The 19479-nt window shown below is 37.6% G+C and overlaps 1 protein-coding gene across 3 annotated transcripts in view; it reads left to right on the top strand.

The window, feature by feature from the left end:
* Stxbp5 (syntaxin binding protein 5) overlaps window positions 1-19479 on the top strand; it is a 145525-nt gene that overhangs the window by 95765 nt on the left and 30281 nt on the right. For all 3 annotated transcript variants that reach the window (XM_028764346.1, XM_028764345.1, XM_028764343.1), the window contains exons 17-18: window positions 10355-10480; window positions 12432-12583. In XM_028764346.1, the coding sequence (XP_028620179.1) occupies window positions 10355-10480; window positions 12432-12583 (278 nt within the window). The remainder of the gene's footprint in view (window positions 1-10354; window positions 10481-12431; window positions 12584-19479) is intronic.

Genomic DNA, 19479 nt, shown 5'->3' with positions numbered 1-19479 from the left:
GATATATGCTAGTTGTGAGGGATGTATCCAAGCTTTTATGTCTGATGTGGTTTTTTCTTTTCTTCACTAAATGATTAGAAATTCTTAATAATCTTAGTGTTAAATGTATTTACATATCAAAATAATTACAGTAAAGTTTTAGAACATGATTTTTTAATGTATAGATTTAGCATAATAAAGTATATCATAAAATAATGACTCAACTGACAGATTACTGGTTTCTGGCCTTCAGTAGAATTCCACAATTATACACGTAAAGACGGTAAGAATAATGATATATAACAACCATTTGCTTTCTTTCTTTGCTCGGTTTATTTCTTTAGAGACTGTGTATAAGTTTGTAGACAAGGCTGACTTAGAATTTATGATCCTCCTGTACCATTCACACATTTGTTTATTTTCTAAAAATTAATGTTTGAATACTTTTCAAGTATTTTAGTATCTTGTTAACAAACTAGTTTTCAGTGATTGCCATAATCTATATTCCAAGATATATTAAAGAAAGAAAACTAGCCTTTTAGTAGATATCTTCCAGAACAGAGTGTCAGCTGGGTGAAGGTTGAGGGGACAGATCACTATGTCTCCGCCTATGATTCACTTGTCTTTTTCTAAGTTGGTACTATCCACCAAGGTTACCTATCTACAAGGTCTATGACTAGCCAGGCTTGGCAGCCTTCCATCAAAGCTGCTTGTTTACAATAACTTCTGGCCATCTATTTCAGTGTTTTTCCACAGAGACACAAGACTTTGTGTTAGTAGGCATATATGTCAGGCCTATGGCTGATTTTTGGCCTATGGCTAATTTTAGGCCTTCAGTGTATAAGCAGGGGTGCCCCTGACAATTCCCCCTCTCTCCAAGTATAGAAGGACTGTGGCGATTCTAATCTTGCAAAGGTGGGGATAGAGGCCTGACCTCTAGTAATTAAAGGAGACCTTGTAATGGCTCCAGTCCTGCTATTGTTGTCCAGTGAGGCATGAGGACCATACCCATCCCGATGTCTTTTTCCTGGAGAGGGGATACTTTTGACATCAACCCCTGTGCAGTCAGGCTTGTCCCCCTCAAGGAACCCAGAAAGATATTTTTAACTTTTATTTATATTCCCTTGCAGTGCTTAGCCTCGCAGCCTAAGCAAAATTTAGATCGCCAGTCAGAAGGGTTTCTGGGTGACCCCTCTCTGCTTAAGAGTTGGAGTCCCCTCTTTTAGGTTGAGTGGAGATGTGTTTTGGGAACACCCTGGATAGAGTAACAACCTCATCTTGAGTCTCATGGTCCTCCATTGCTAACTTATGATAATGTACCTGAATAGGTTTCGCTATCAAATCATCTATCTGTTGTTTCACAAATTTAGTCGGCCCAGGGACCAAAGGAATTAGCAAAAATAGCCCAATTAATAGTCTCAAAATAGAAGGAAGTAGAGTTGACAGCCATGGAGAGGTTGAAAACCAATTCTTGTACCAGCTCTCATCTTTCTCCCTCTCTCTCTGTCTTTTCTCAGGGCCTTCTCTGACCTTTTTCATGCTCTCTTTAACCATCCCTGTCTTGTCTATGTAAAAGCAACATTCTTCTTTAAGGGTTGTACACAGTCAAGAGCTGTACACAATCTTTTCTATTGTAAAATGGTAAATCAAGTCCAATAAAGTCCTTTCCATTTTTGGAAATCATTTTAGACAGCAAAGCAAGGAATTTCTTCAGATTAGTGATGTTAATCTCTAGCTATTGATGTCCCTGTCAATAGAAGGTCTGAGTAGTATAAGTCTGGAGGCCACCATCAGGATTAGAACTTCCAACCGCAAACACCACGGGTGGTTCATTCTTACCTGGAAAGGAAAAGAAAGGAAATCCCAGGGAGATTTCTCTTCCATGGATGTCAATTGATATTCATCTTATTTATAATTGGGCCTGTCTTTGTGGGAGTATCTATTTATTTCATTAATCTTTTTGGCAGCCATTTAGCTGTGCCTTCTTAGGTGTCAAACAGGCATATCAATCCTCGGCCCCTTATGAGAACTGGGTCCAGGCCATTCCATTTAAAGGTAAGAGGGTTCTTCCATATAACTGTAACATAGTTTTTATTGGTCTCAGCATGCCAGAGGCAGTCAGCAGCAGGTTTGCCATGAGCTTTCAGATTTAGAAAATTAAAAACAAACAAGGCATGATGGAGAGTATTTCTGGGAGACTCCTTTTAGGGGTGTTGGTCCCCCTCTTTTGTTTTTAAAAGCCAATTTTTTAGAGTTCTTAGTAAAACCAGGGCAGAAGTGCCAGCAGCTGCTTCTCCCACACTCAGAGAGTCATGAAGACACTATTTTAAAGTTCCACAATATCTGTTTTATAATACCTTGTCCTTAAGGATTATAAGGAATTTTAGTAACGTGGGCAATACCAAATTGTCAACAAAGCATCTCAAATGTCTGACTGCAATAGTCAGTTTTGTTTATTTTAATATGATATGGAATACCAAGTATAAAAAGATAATATAGGCGGTAACTAACTGTACTTTTGATTGTGTTTCCTGTTAAAGTAATTGTAACTAGAAATCTTAAAAAAGGTGTTAAATCACATGTACACATTTAATTTTTTTTAAATAAAAAATGAGTAACATCTGTTTATTATAATTGATTAAATATAAGTCCTCAAGTATTAATATCATTATTAAAAGTTGAGGACACTAAAAACAAATTTTTATAATTTGACTTATACACTCTCTAAAAATATCAAATTGTAGTCTCAAGCTATTATTATTAAATATAGATCTACAAAAATGTATTATCTTGTGATGATGTTATATAATAAGTGACTTTAAATCTTAATGATGATCTTAAAAAATTTTTTTAAATTATATTTATGATTATTAAGCTCTTTTTATAATGAGACTGTTACTAGGTTCCTTTCTGATAGTCAAAACTGTAATAAGAATTTTGTCAGTCTCTCAAATAACACCAGTTAACTGTTTTTAGATAATAACCAGACTTTTTTTTTTTACTCAGAGCATATTTTAAAAAGTTATAAAACAATTTGTCAAAGATCATTAAAAAGGAACCAACAATTCATTACAGGTGTTAGGATGGAAAACAAAATACTGTCTGGGCTTATCTACAGAAATCTTCACTGATAACTTAGTTATAATTTTAAATCTTCAGTGAACCTGTGGAGCTAGACAGGTAGTGGATGTTTAGCTACACAATCACTTCCAACAAATATGTATATAAACATTTTTCATTATAAACTTTTATCTCAATTTAATTTTTGGTATAAACTTGTAATGAACTTTGTAACATGCGATTACGTATTTTAAAAAATATGAATGTTGAGGACAAAAGGATAAGAGGGCAAATGTAATGGAGAGATAAAGCAGAACTCCCTGCCTCTTCCCCTTAGGATAGTATATAAAACAGAACCTTTTTCCCTTTCTCAAATAAAATAGAAGTTTTCTTTTTACTTTTTTCTTAGATAACTTTTATAGGAAACTTTTTTACACTTAATAGTAAACTCTTCAGTAACTTATTTAAGTGGCCTTAGACTTGAAGGCATAAGTCAGAGCCCAGCAGCTTTTTCCGAGACAAAACAAAAGCTGTCTACTCAGTCTTTGGCTGTTTTTAGAATGCGGTGTTAAGTGCCAAAAAACTGCAGTTTCTGGCCTCAGGGACCACAAAAGGTAGATCAGCTACAGTGGCACAGCAATCTAGATAGACAAACTTTTATAATATAGTAACCCCAATGTAAAGAATAAAATTGTATGGCCAATTGTTTTTGTAAGGTCTGTAATCTATCTGATATACAAATCTGTTATGGCATTTTCCTGGTATCCAGGGAATCTATTTTGAGCTCTTAAATGATACATGGTTTTTAAATTGAACTGTATTTGTAAAATTTGAAAATTAGCAGTATCTAAAAAGGAACAATTTCAAGCAATTATAAATCATAAGCAATATACTTGCTATGAGTATACTAATTGAAAGCTTAATTTTTTGTATTTTAAATAGTGGCTATAGCATGTAGTTCAATTATCTTTGCTGAAGTAGGGGAAACTCAAGAGAGTAAATATGTGATCTAATTATGTATATTGCCTTCTCATTAAATGAGCTATTAATACAGTAAACACACCTTTTATGGGCTATATATATAAGTTCATAAAGAATATACAGGCATATATAGGGGGAAAAGTGTAGTAAATTAATCATGTATTAGGCCAAATATCAGTATTCTTTAATAACCAATTATATTATTATTTGGAATAAGAAATATTTCATTAAATTCTTCCTTAAGATACCTTTGTGATCTTGACCTATAATTTTGTATTAACACAGCAACAGCTTCAAAACAGAATGTTAAAACTTCTTTTGGAAATAAAGAAATTTAAAACTATATTAATAATCTTTTTTAATCAAAGGACTGTAATAAAACAGCCAACAATTAATTAATCTAAATAATATATCTATTAATACCAGCTTTTTCTATTTTCTTGAAAAATTATTTTTCTTTTATCAGCCAATTGTGGAAAGAAATTAGGGTTTGTATCTCTCTTGAGAACATTAAACAGAGGCTTAAACTTTTTTGTGGAGAGTTTATAATAAAGTCTTAGCCAATTAGCATCTCCTAGAAACTTTTGAAAATAATTTAAAATAAGTATTCTATCATTTCTTATTTGAATATTCTGTGTCACAATTTACTTAGGAATATAACTGATGTCTCAAATATTGAAAAGATACTGTTTTTGGATGTTTTTAGAGCAACAAGCACTCTCTAAAATGTTAAAGTTTGTTGTATGAGAGCAAAGGCTTGTATTAAAACTCCTTTAGAGGGATCAACTCAAAAGCCAATTGTGTAACAAAAGAAGGTGTTCATCAGGGCTTTGTTTGATCTTGGACAAAACTTACTGAAATCTCTTATACACCTGGTTTTGAATGACTCTAACTTTGAATCACCAGCTTTAATCTAGTTTTTGTTATCAAAGTTATAAATTTGTACTCTTACCCAATAATATATAACTAAGACATATAAAAAATATTTATATTTTTAATATCAATTAAGAATAAAAATAAATGTACTTCTAAACAAATTTTCTTACCTTTTTAGCTGTAATTATAAGAGAAAAGCACCCTTTCACTTATCTAACCGGGAAGAACAACTATCAATTTCTTTACTTCAGAAGCCAAAACCTGTTGGCCCTCTTCCAAGAGCCGCTTATGAAAACCGTTAACTCTTCCCAAGATTCTTTCTGCCGGCGCCCTTCTCCCAGGCACAGAGCAGGGTAAATTATCAGTTTTTGCTGTGTAAATTGAGACTGCTTCCCAAGCAAGTTTCAAACTAAATCAAGCAAGCAGTTTTAACCAGTTTTTCTTTTAATCATTAAAAATAGACCACAACAATCATTTAAACAACGAGACAAAGACAGACAACACACATGGACAAATTGGTGCACCAGTGACAAACAATAAACAGAAAGCAGCACTGAGGATCTCTCCTAGAGAGAGCCAGAGAGACCAGGGCATCCTCCAAACATCTCTTGCTTCTCAGGAGGGCTCTGTAATAAACTTTTTGCTTTTCTTTTGCTAACACGCCAGAGAGCAGGGAAACTCCTTTCACTTTTCTCTCTCTCATTTTCAAGGTTTAACTTCTTATCTCCTTTTTAGGAGGTATAACAGTTTTTATCAATAGCCCCCTCTTGGGAAAACACTAATAAAAGTAAAGAATTTTTAAAGATTTTTTTTTAACCCTAGTTCCCCATTTTCTGAAGATAGGCTCCTGGAGCCATGTCACAAAGAGTGCTTAAAAAATGTTTACCCCATGTCTTTTCTTAACCCTAATTCTTTTTCTTAACCCTAATTCTTTGTGCCCGGGGTGACTTACTCCTTGAGTGTCACGAGATGCCTCTCCCGGGGGGCCTTTTACCTCAAGGCTGACCCACTCTGATCCTCCCAAGGATTGTCTCACAGTTGGGTGGACTGTGGTATCCTTCTAACTGGGAGTGCTCTCAAGCAACTGGGGGGGGGGGGCGCATATTACTTGTGTGCTCCTTTGGGGGAGTCACTCTAAAAAGTGCTCCAAGGGAGTGCTTTCATGCACTCCAGGCAGCCACCCTCTAAGCTCCCGAAAACCTGGTAGGCCTACCTTCTTAGGAGGAGTCGGTGTACTCCTGTGATCTCCTCAAGTCCCTGAATGCTGGGCAGCAGAACGTCTCATCTAGTTGTCAAGCCTGAGGGAGCAGGCAAAGACGCAAGGACTGATGACCTGTCTTTAATCTGATCAGATCGCCATTTTTACTTTTTCACACACAGGTTATATATACAAAAAGGCAGGATGTGGGGAAGGGGATGACGCAGGGGTGTAGGTGTTCAGGGGGAGTACAGATATCTTCCAGAACAGAGTGTCAGCTGGGTGAAGGTTGAGGGGACAGATCACTATGACTCCACCTATGATTCACTTGTCTTTATCTAAGTTGGTACTATCCACCAAGGTTACCTATCTACAAGGTCTATGACTAGCCAGGCTTGGCAGCCTTCCATCAAGGCTGCTTGTTTACAATAACTTCTGGCCATCTGTTTCAGTGTTTTTCCACAGAGACACAAGACTTTGTGTTAGTAGGCATATATGTCAGACCTATTGCTGATTTTTAGGCCTGTGGCTGATTTTTGGCCTATGGCTAATTTTAGGCCTTCAGTGTATAATCAGGGCTGCCCCTGACAGTTGTCCAGTGATCTAACCTAATATTTAGATTCCTGCCTAAAATTACTTCTTTGTTCTAGCCTAATGTCAGATTCTTGCCAAGCACCCCCAAAGACTCTCCGCCTCCCCTGCTCTTTTATTTCATTAACAAGACTGAGCCTGTCTTAGGTCATTCTGACAAGAATGCCTTCCTTATCCATCATGGAATATGCATTATCAAAAGCAATGCACTTTTGTCTTAAATTGGTAAGGCTCTGTGCAGAATCTTACCCATCCTTGGCTTGCCAGCCTATTAATTTAATAACTCTGTCTGGGGTCCATTTTCAGGTTCAAGCCATGTACTTTGGTTGCCAACTTATTGATGTTGTTAAAGACAAGCTTATACATGATGGGCAGGAATAAAAGTATTCCCAGGATAAACGTAGACACTTTCTTCAAGCACTGTAATAAGCATCTGGAATTGACCAGGAAGGCCCTGCCATTTTCATGGCTTTGAGGCATCAGTCCTTAACATGGTAGTGCTCCTACAGCACACATACACTCCGAAGTTCCTTGGCATCCCACAATGCCTTTCTATGTAATTGGGTATTTTTTAAAGAAACATTATTAGAGCTGTTTTATTTGCCCCTTTTACCAATCTAATTTTATGCTATTTATGTAAGAATTATAATTGTCCCTTTGCAAAGTACTTGTTTAAACAAACTGTTTCTTTTTAAATTGTGACACTTCCAAATGTGATTTTGACATTTCAAAATGTATTTCTACAAACTGTGGAACGTTTTATAAAAGTTCTATAGCTTATCTTTAACAAGTAAGCAAGTTGAGCATATTTAAAATATTAAAATCATTAACTTAAACAGTTATAGATGAAAATTTATCAGTCCTTTCTGCTTACTATTTTTAAAATCTAATATCTCTCATTTCTTCTTTGGTTAGATTTATTTATTTGTATGTGTGTGTGCGCGCGTGCGTGCATGTGCATGTGTGTGTACGCACATGTGTGTACACATGCATGTACACAGACCACAAGCAAAATCATTCATATATGGACACAAGCAAGCATAAAGGCCAAAATGATTGTAGGGGTCAGTTCTCTCCTTCCGTATGTGGGTCATGGGTGTCAAGGTCAGGTCTTGGAACTTGACCACAAATGCCTTAACTTGCTGAGCCATCTGGTTGGTTAGTCCCTTCTAGTATTTCTTGAACAGGCTTCTGATTATTTATTTGTTTTACATTTCTGTGGATTTTCCAAACAGACAAGAACTCTACACACTAAATATTACCCCAGCTAGCCCATGTTTCTAATTTGTTGTCATTGTTGTTTTTGTTGTTATTGTTGCTGTTGTTGTTTTAATACACATTAGAGATTTTTGTATAAAGTTATTTTGATGGTTTTTTTATTTTTATTTTCTTAATTACCTTTTTCATTTCTTAGCACAATGGAGTTTCTAAAAGGTGGTTATCGTTTATGTCAATGTCTGAGTTTCTATGTACACATGGGTATAGGTGCTTGTGAAGGCTATAAAATGTTATCAGATCATCTGGAGCTGCAATTACAGACAGTTGTTAGCTGCCTGACATAAGTCCTGTGGTCTGAGCCCTGGTCATCTACAGGAGTTTCAAGTGCTTCTAACTGCTGATCTATTTCTTCAGTCCTGTACAATGAACATTTTGTGTTCTCATCACAAACCTTAAGAGTGTCCTATATATGCTTTTAAAACTATTACTGTACTACCTACTCCTATTCTTGAGAACCTGACCCAGCATGCACATTCTGAATACCAGGCATAGGAGTGCTTTCTGGAGGCTTACTTTCTGTGCCTACTTCAAACAAGAATAGCCCCATTTGGACTCTAAGCCTACATCTGTGTCAAGGCTGCCTCTGATCAGAGTTCAGATGCCTCAATTCTTATGTCACTTCCTTGAGGTTGCCAAGTGAAGATGTTTGTTGACCAGTTCCCTGAAAACTGTCAGAAAGTATGTCTCAGCAGAATACAGCTCTGAGGACCTAAAGGTTAACCAGAAGTGACTACAGTCTACTTTCTAATACTGTATCCACAGTGATTCTCATTCTTCTAGAACTCTGGACACCCAGCTCTGACCTTTCTTGGTCAGCACATTACTAACAAGTGTCTTGGTCCTTCAGAGATACCAGCAAAATCATTCAAAACCCCTGCAACTTAGTATGGTTTCAGGCCATTTAACAGTGAGTAGTCTTCTCGCTGTCTATTAAAGACCAGACTTGTAAGAGTGTTCAGTCTAAGCCATTTCCAGGTTAGAATGTAGTTACATGTGAAGATAAATTGGTCTTATTGCTTACATATTTTTCTTTCACATGAAATTTGCTGACAAGTGCATGACAAGTGTTACATCTAAGTTTTCTTTAGAGTCTCATATTTCCATAAACTCCTTCCTCACCTCCCTTTTCTAATATCATAGACTTAAGCAATAAAAGTTTAACATGAGCTTATCCATTGTTTGTGAGGTTTGGGTGTTTGCCTCCTGATCAGTTCAGTGGTTAGCTGTGAGCACCTGCCTCTGAATATGTCAGACTCTGGCAGACCTCTAAGGAGACAGCTATATCAGGCTCCTGTCAGCATGCACTTCCTGACATCCACATCAGCTTCTGCCTTTGGTGACTGCACATGGGATGAATACCCATGTGGAATTGTGTCCAGACGGCCCCTCCTTCAGTTTCTGTCCCATACTTTGTCTCCGTATTTGCTCCCTTAAGAATTTTGTTACTCCACACTGATGTTTCTAAGGGGTTCATTTAGTTATGCTGAATACAGAGCTGCTATGATTGGTGCTCTCTTCAAGCCAACCTCAGTCAGTGTTGGCTACCTTCTTTGCTACAGAGTATTAAAATCAGTCCAAGATTTCTGCCTTCTTCAGCTGCTGAGATGGCTCAGCAGGTAAAGGTGCCTACTCTTCCTGTCTGATGACCTAGGTTTGATCTCTAGATTCTGTATATTAGAGGGGAAGAACTCCTGCAAATTGTCCTCTTTGCATGTATGTGTGAGCATTATGCACACACAATAAAAAATTAGTTGATATTTTCCAAATACTTATAAGCCATATCAACTTTAACCTCCTAATGTATTCTAAATCTACTATAAAATATTATTTCATGTCAGAACAATCAAAAGAATGTATATGACATATATCCACCAACTGAGCCTCAAAAATCAGAGGAGTGCTCTGCTTAATTTTAGTTGGTGAAATTGTTACCCACTAAAAATCATTTGTTCCTACTTAGCTTTGAATTCCATAGTGTGTTTTTGTGATTTTAAGCTTTATGTTTTCATGCATTTTTTAATTTTAATTATTTCTTCTCTGGTTTCTTGTTTCTCCTTTGGCCTACCTTTCCCTGCTCTGTTTTTCCTGTCTTCTCGTGTCCTCACATGCTTTCTCCTGTTCCACCCTAGCAGTCTCCCCTCTTTATAGCCACGATCTACCAGTCAGATCCTAACTAGGGGATTTCTATCGCTTAGACATGTGTTCCTGTCTTTTACTAGTTCAAACAACTCTATAATACAAGGTTCTGAATTTTACATTTTAGGAAATCTAGTGTTGTTTCCTGTATAAAGATATTCTTGCATGACCATGTATGGTTTTATGTATATAGGACAATCGGGTAATTGGAAAAATGTTAAAGCTAATGTGTCTTCTTTTTTTTTTTTTTTTCAGAGTTAAAAACTCACCACTTAAACAGTCTCCAGGCTATCAGACAGAGTTAGTCATTCAGTTGGTATGGGTGGGTGGAGAACCCCCACAGCAGATCACTAGCCTGGCACTCAACTCTTCCTACGGACTGTAAGTAAGAGGAGTTTTGTTTTGTTTTTGTTTTGTTTCCTTGCTCTCTTTATAGTATTCCCTGTATAATTTGGATTTAAGTTATAAAAGTATAAAGAACTTAGGCTTTATTGTATCATCACCTAAAATGTTGCTGTATAACTAGAACTTCAAATGTTATTTGATGCTTTATTCGGGACATAGTCTTGTTTTGAATTGATCCTGTGGCTATGTCCTGTGACTACAGATACAAAGTATGGGCCAGTAATCATTGGAGACAAAGAGTCAAAGTCAGTATACCCTCTTCACTGTGTTCCTGCGGAACTCTCTTAGACGCTAACCTAAGACTGTATAAATGGATCTTGTAGCAAACAGTGCCATTTCTTTTTCCTGCCTCCAAAGTTAACTTGTGCACATTCTAAGGGCGTGGCGGTGGCTTTAACACAATTCTCACCTATACACAGCTGTAAGTGTTCTTCTGCTTTACTGTAGAGATAAAGCATGTGGTAGGTCTTTTTTGTTTTTAAAAATTCAGCAATACAGTAAGAAGCTGCTTCTGTACTGTCTAGTTACTGAAGTGTTTATCTTACATAGCCCGTCTTTGTCCTCAGGAGTAGCTCTATGGAGTTACTTGTCCTTCCCCCTCCCCCACCCCGTCACTATCAACCTTCTGTCTCTAGGAGTTGTACATCCAACTCTGACTAGTTGTACACTGAGTGGCCTCTCTGATATCTCTCATTAGCTGCTTTATAACAGAAGAGCACAAGCCTATACCTTCTAAATACTGTTTCAACATAACCGTTCAAATAAAAAAGCAAACAGCAGATGAAAAACAAGAATCAATAGGAAGTTTCAAAAGTAGTTAAAATTAATTGATTAATTATAGGATTTATTGTGTTTATGGAGTTGTTTGTTAGTGGGAGTTTTTGCACTTTCTGTATGTTTAAATTTAAATTAGTTGTTATATAAAGTATAGAACCATATTTAAAGCTTCAAGTGAAAAATCTAACTTTCTGCTCCCTTTGTGCATTTATGCACAGTGTTGTCATCTGGGCCTGAGTGGAAGGTTTCCTTTTTGAGTTCATTACCTGCTTTTCAAAGTCTTATCCATACTCTGACTATAAAGATAACTCCTCTGTACATGCCGGCTTTCATACACTGCAAGAGCTCTCAGAATAAGAATCCTTCATTCATGAGAGATTACACTGTAGTCCGTAAACTGTAATGAAGAAAGTATTTTAACACCTCAAAGTGAGCCTCCCAAGAATTATATTTCCTTTTTATTTTGACAGAAGAATTACCAGAAGTTACCCCAATCTATATATAGTTCCATTTTCCAAGGGGCAGAAAAATAGATGTCACATTGCTTAGTGTAGGAGGGTTTATTTCTGATAAAACTTCATCTTCTGTGTCAAATATTCTTAGAAATGGTATTGATACTTGGTTTAATGTTGTAGGTAATGTTTACAGATTTGTGAACAGTTCCTTGAAAAGGGCCGTGCATTCTGTATCCCCATCCCTACACTTGTCTTTAGTTTCCGGCAACTGAGGCGAATCCTTGGGTCCCAAGGTGGAAGGAAAGACCCAATTCCCAAGTGTCATTCTCTAACCTGCACATGTGAGCTACACACACACACACACACACACACACACACACACATACACACACACATACACACACATACACACATACACACACATATACACACACATACACACACACACACACATACACACACACATACACACACATACACACACACATACACACACACATACACACACACATACACACACATACACACACACACACATACACACACATACACACACACACACACATACATGCACATAATAAATGAATAAAGATTTTTCTGAAACACCCATCACCCTATTTTCATCAGCTTTATAGTTTGTATTTCTTCTTAATAACTTGTTTGCACTAACCTACCTATGCTTTTCCTGCTGCCAGGGTGGTTTTCGGCAACTGTAATGGCATTGCAATGGTTGACTACCTCCAGAAAGCAGTACTGCTCAACCTCAGCACCATTGAACTATACGGCTCAAATGATCCTTATCGGAGAGAACCTCGGTCGCCCCGTAAATCTCGACAGCCTTCAGGAGGTAAAAGAAAAGAAAAGCTCCCTGAGCCTTAACCGCTGTAAACACTCACGTGTGTGTGACCCTTGTGTCTGCAAGCGCTTCAGTTAATCAGCAGCCCGACTGATTTGACCTGAATGTAGACAACAAAGCCTAGCTAGAGAACACAAGTCTTAGTTCTTATTTTGTAGTGCCATTATGTTTTCTCTTGTTCTTAATAATCTGGGCTTTTATTTAATGTCCAGAGAATCAGCATAATGCCAGGAATATACTTCCAATTATTACAGAATAGAAGTAGATTTCAAAGTTTTATTGTTTGGTTCTTGTAAGCCAATAATTGAGTTTTAACTATTTAAGTCAAAGTAATGACTCCATGTGTGAAAGTGAGGGCACAGAGGTGATTACATAATGATTTTATAAAATCTCTCTAGCATTCTTCAGTGTCTGCTAAGTATCTACTGTTAAAGGTTTTAATGCTGATACTTCTTACAACATAGAATACAAATATTTCTAGCTAGGTATCCTGTTTTCACTTAGTAATATACAGCAAATAACTTTATACGCATGACATATGGGGTATACTAATGAGACCTCTCAAAATTAAAATGTGAGCCTAGTTTTCCTGTGGTCTTCCCAGCTAGACTGAGGGTGGAAGAGAACCCTCCTTAGGCTTGGTTAACTCCTCTGCAGATCCTGGTGAGCACTGGCCACCGTTTAGGGAACTGTCTAAACATTCTCTTCAGTCCAACAGAATTTTCATTCAGAGCACTCAGAGGGGTAGAGTATTTGCTTAACATCTGCAAAGCTCTGGGCTTGATATACAGCATCACAAATACATATTCATGTATAGACACACACACTCACCACCCCCCACACATGACATTTTAAAATATTCTCTGAGATTGTTTAGTTGCTCTCAATACGTTTCTGGCTAATGATAGCTACCAAGTTTGTAAATGAGGAAACTAATAAACAAGCAAACAAACAGAAAAGGTAATATTAGGTTTTCTATCATTTTGCTTAATGGTCATCCTTTTCTTTTCCGGGTTTGTTTCACATTTCTTGTCTGTGAGTCGGGTCATTTTGTCATGTGTTATGTTCAGCAGAGACTCGGTTCCAACCATGCCATCTAGTGTGTCTCGTTTCTTTCCCTCCCCCTCATCGCTCACTGAGGTATGCTGCTTGGGACTCCTTGCATGTGCGGCCTTTCTAGCTTGTATTCTGAATCTGTGAAAAAGCTCCGCTCTTCTGTCCTAAGTAAGTCATTTATGTCTTGGCACTTTTGTTCTTTGTAAAATCACTGCTGCCTTTTTTATTTACTTACTAACTAAAATACTTTATATCTAAGAGACTAAACTCATTATTTAGATTTATCTCAGAACAGCTATTTAAACAGTATGCCCCAACCCAACTTTTTTATAAAGCAAAGGCAAAAATATCTATACAAAAGTATTGGGGGTGGAGAGATAGATGGCTCAGCAGTTAAGAGCACTGGCTGCTCCTCCACAGGTCCTGAGTTCAATTCCCAGCAACCACATGATGGCTCACAACCATCTGTAACGGGATCCGACCCTCTTCTAGTGAGTCAGGGCACAGCAATGGTGTACTCACGTACATAAAATAAAATCTTTGAAAAAGAAGAATATTAAAATGTTTTCAGGTTTTTTTTTCTGGAGAACAAAAAATTCAGATTTTACAAATTTATAAAAACCTTACTAGTCTTAAAATTAATTCCCCCTTTTATACTTTACGAAGTTTATATTAAATTGCTAGTAATTAGATGTTCAAACTTATCTAAGGATAGCAACAACTTTTACTATACCGTTAAATTTTTTCTTAAATTTTACTCCATTTCTACTTTATTCCATAAATCCAATAATATCATTTATATTCTTATTTGCTTTATTTCATAAGGAAGAATTATACATTAGGCATATGAGAACTATTTGAAGTTTTTATTAGTTTAAAATATTTCACATTGTAATTATGCCTCACTTCATCACTATTTAAGCTTTCTTAATAAAAATTAAAAATTTAGTCCGGGGGTATATATGTTTGTGGTAGACGAAGCTCTGCTTCATGGAAGGGAGGGAGAGGAGGGTTAATTATTCTTAAATGGTTCCAATAATATCTTGAGAATATTTGTGTTTCTGATCCCCAAAAAGTCTTACTTATTTTTCATATAAAATTAGCTGTATAATAATTGGCATTAAAATTCTTTAATTCTGCAAATTAATTAGTATTGGGGTACACACCCACAATTTTAGGGTGTTGGAAGCTGAGGTATAAGGATCTCCTCAAGCACAAGGTTAGCCTGCCAGAGCCCTATTTTAAAACTAAAAGTTAGTAAGGCAAGGAGTGCACCTGCCTATGCCACCACTTCTCTCACACACATGCACACACATGTACATACATGTACACACATGCCACATACACACATACATGCACAGACACACATGCACAGGCACACATGCATGCATGCATGCACACACAAGCACACACACCCCACCAGCAGTGGGTCTACAGACATGCTGTGTCATCTAGCTAGCTTGCTTGCTGCTTGCTTGCCTTTTTATTCTTTCTCTCCCTCATTTTCTTTTTCTCCTCTTTTCCTAGTGAGTTCTTGATCTATAGCTCAAGCACTATCAGATTGTTCTCCAGCGTTTTTAATAGGTCAGTTTGAATGGTGGATTGGATTGTCTACCACAGATAGAGTCCATTTTAAGACTCTAGGGTCACTTATGAATTTGCTTTATGAGATAAAATATTATCATTTGGAGTTTGAATAAGTTACCTATTACATTAAAGTTGAATTACTGCTTAGCTATGAATTGAGGCTTCATAATGAAAACTGTAAAATTGTCACAGGGATGCTAGATCCTAGGGAAGATCTGAGCCCATTTCCGACCTTCTGTATATTGTGAATTTTTGTCTTTAGTATGAGGCACAGTAAGATTATCAACCATCATTAACACTAAAATGAACAATTAATGTTTCTATAGTTAAAGTTATGTGTATATGGTCTCTCTATTTCTAAATGTCTTACTGTTGTGTATTCATCCTGAACCTGTTGGTGATATGGCATAGTTCGTCAAAGCAGTTTATAGCTCTTGTAGGAAAATAATCATCTGCGCCTTTATGAGCTGCTTGACCATAAGCTCTGTAGCACTGTGAGTACACAGTCAGTAAGCAAGACTAGTGCTTACTAGTGACTACTATTAGGATGGCATAATGGTTCATGTCCTGTGCAGTGAGATTTCACCATAATACTGAAAGAAGAAAGTGCCTAATTTAAAATTTAGAATTACTTCTAGAATTTACCCTTTAATATTTCAGATCAGACTAACACTGAGCAATTGAAGCCATAGAAAGTGAAATTATAAGTATAGTGTGTTTTCAGTATAATAGGTTCAGAGTCAAGATTGTAAAAGGGGTGCTGGCAGATAGCTCAGCGGGTAAGGCCCTTGTTGTCAAGCCTCATGACCTGGGTTTGGTTCTGAACCCAAAAGTGTAGGAAGTGAACGAGTTTCCACAGTTGTCTTACAGCCTTCAGGCATGCATTGCACAAGTGCTTCTTCACACGTACACATGCATGCACATGAAAGAAAGAGATGCTTAGAAGAGTGTTTTCAACATGGTGTACAACATTACCTACACCAGTAAATACTAGGTCAAATTGTAGCAAAGTCTCACTTCTAAATAATCAGAAGTAAAGCATATTTGCCCTTAAATAAAATGTGGTTAAGAATTAGGATCCCAGTTAAGAAGGGATGGTTTTAACTGATAGTTGACATTTCTTGGCCTTTCATTAAATAGTACCAATCACTTTTCCTTCTGAGAAGTTTAAAAACTAACAGAAATTACAGCCCAGGTTACTTCACTGAAATAAGGGTGATTATATGGCGGTCAAAGATGGTAAGAGAACGGAATTTTTAAAGTACCTAAATTGGTAAAGGTGAAAGCTTATAAAAATCAGTTAATTTGATAAACAAATTACTGATAGCTCAAGAGTTGCTGCATAGCTGATGCTGCCAGGGGAGAGGGATGGCTCAGTGGTTACGAACACTCTGGCTTTTGCTGAGGACCTGGGCTCAGTTTCCAGCACACACATGGCAGCTCCCAACCACCTGCCTCAAGTACTCATGAAAATGATACACAGCCATAGGTGCAGCCAAACACCCAGACACATAAAATAAAACAAATAAATACAACTTATTTAAAAAGAGAAAATGGAGATGATTAGGCTACTGAGGTGGCTGAGTAGATAAAGGCACTCCCTGTGGGAACCTGGAAACCTGTGTTTAATCTCGGTATCCCATATAAAGTTAGAAAGAGAGAACCAGCCGGGCAGTGGTGGTGCACGCCTTTAATCCCAGCACTTGGGAGGCAGAGGCAGGCAGATTTCTGAGTTCGAGGCCAGCCTGGTCTACAGAGTGAGTTCCAGGACAGCCAGGGCTACACAGAGAAACCCTGTCTCGAAAAAACCAAAAAAAAGAAAGAAAGAAAGAAAGAGAGAGAGAGAGAGAGAGAGAGAGAGAGAGAGAGAGAGAAAAAGAAAGAGAGAACCAATTCCACAGAATTGTCCTTTGTCCTCCACATATGTACCTTGACATACAAACGTCCTGCCACCACACAACCCTCCCAAACAGAAGAACAACAACAATAATGACATTTATTCAAAGACTTAAACTGGAGGTGGTCAGAGATACCAGCAGAGGCTCACTAAGAATGATTATAACAAAATACAGGTCTAGCAAGTGGATTTGTGAGGAAATTGCCTGTCTCGATCCCCTGTACCACGTAAGGCTAGATGCCGTAGCACATATCCATAGCCCCAGTACCTGGAGGGTGAAGGCGGGTGTAGCCCTTGACTTTACCATCCAGCCCAGCAACTATTGATGAGTTCAGTGAAACTGTCTGCAAAACTAAGGTAGAGAGCAAAAAGAGGAAAGACAGTCAATATTAACATTTGCCCTTCAAACATACATGTGTGTTCACCTACATGCACATGTGCACACATCCAATAGATATACATCATTGTTATAGAAAACCAGTTTTTATGGTTTGTGTAGCATGTATGTAAGAGTCAGCACAAATGTACAGAGTTGTTTCTCTCCTTCAGTCTTTTTACCTACACTAGGGATTGAACTCTTGACTGGCAGGTTTGGGTTGCAAGTGCTTTACCTGCTCAGCCATCTCCCATGCACAACATTTACTTTTAAATCTGATAGCTGCATGTTTCATGAAGTTAAACAGGTATTGAATACTGAATTCTGTGGTACTTTTTCCAACCAGACCAGCACCATTGACTCTGTCCCTAGTTCAACCTGACACTTTTCATGATTGATTAACATAACCTGACTTTGCAAACTGCCATCTGTGAAAGAATCGGGCCCACTGCCTGAGTTTTCAGGTAGTTATTGTAGCAATGCTATGCTAGTTCTCATGACTTGGCATGCCTAGTGTAGAGTGCACACTCTGGTAGATAGTCCACTCATGATATCACTGTTAAGTATTTTAAATAGCAAATTACATTACTACTGGGATATCTGAAAGAGAAGGCAAATTTACTAAATCAGCACTGTTTAAAGGGTAACTACTGCACTTGGTAGCAGGATAGGTTGGAAACTATAGGTCGTACTTTGATTGTCTGAGTGGGTTTTACTTTCAGGGTTTTCCTGCAGCTCAGCATCTGACTTTGTGATTGCTCCACAGGGACTTGATGCAGTAAGAGCGGGAACACATTGAGCACAGTCCGTATGGGGACTGTGACCCTCTTGGCAGACATGTGGCTTCTTTGACCACACCTTACTGTGTGACTTGAGTAGTGAGTGAAGGGAATGGAAGACAGGCGGGGGGAAGAGGAAGAGGTAAAGGGAGAGGGAAGCTGTCACAGTGATAGATCTTCACCTCTACGGATCCTGAGCAAGAGCAGAGAGATGACAAGGGCTTTGGTGTTTGTTATCTTACACTCATTTAATGTGATACAATATATCTAACATTCATATTAAATTGCATGAGCCCACTTTCTTTAATTGAGCCTCTTAATCTTTTCCTAGACTATTTTAAAATGATATTTTATGTATGTGTGTGTGTGAACATGTACATTGGCATATGTGGAGCTTTTTCTTCAATTATTTCTAGCTTTTTAGGGGTAGAGGGACTGTGGCTTCAAGAAAATTGGAATTCCTTGACTTGTCTAGGCTCCAGTGATCCACACATTTCCTCCCACCTTCTCAGTGCTGGAATTACAGATCCCTCACACCTGGCTTTTGTGTGGGACCTGAACTCAGGGTCTCATGCTTGTATAGCAGGCACTTGACTGACCAAGTCATCTCTCCAGCCCCTGAAATGATATTTTATTTCACAGTGTTTTCTGAAGTTCTGTAGAATTTATAGTGCATTGAGATGGAGTGTTCATAAAGTTACTGAGAGATTAAAATCTCCAAGGTTACTATTATTTAAATACTTGTGAGTATATTGTGGTTGTAAATTATCACTGCCATTTAGAAGTCTTTAATTGTAGTGCTATCTCAAGGATTCATGTATATGAACAAGTTCTCAACAGTTTGACAACGTATGAATCTCTCTGTCTACTGTCACCCAGTGCACAAAGATTGTCTAGAAAGGCAGAGAGCATCGATCTATGAGTATAGACATAACTGTTAGAAGACACTTTAGGGGCTGGAGAGATGGCTCAGCAGTTAAGAGCACTGGCTGCTCTTCTAGAGGTCTTGAGTTCAATGCCCAGCAAATACATGGTGGCTCACAACCATCTGTAATGGGGTCTGATGCCCTCTACTGGCATGCGGATGTATATGGAGCAGAGCATTCATACATTAAGTAAATAAAATTTAGGGAATAAAGGTAGTTTGACACTATATCAACTTAGCAAAGCAACATATTTGTAGTAGATCACA

This window comes from Grammomys surdaster, unplaced genomic scaffold (assembly GCF_004785775.1).
Source record: "Grammomys surdaster isolate TR1022 unplaced genomic scaffold, NIH_TR_1.0 143, whole genome shotgun sequence".
NCBI lineage: Eukaryota > Metazoa > Chordata > Mammalia > Rodentia > Muridae > Grammomys > Grammomys surdaster.
Note: the sequence above shows the minus strand (reverse complement) of the source record. Positions and strands in the feature narration are given on the sequence as shown.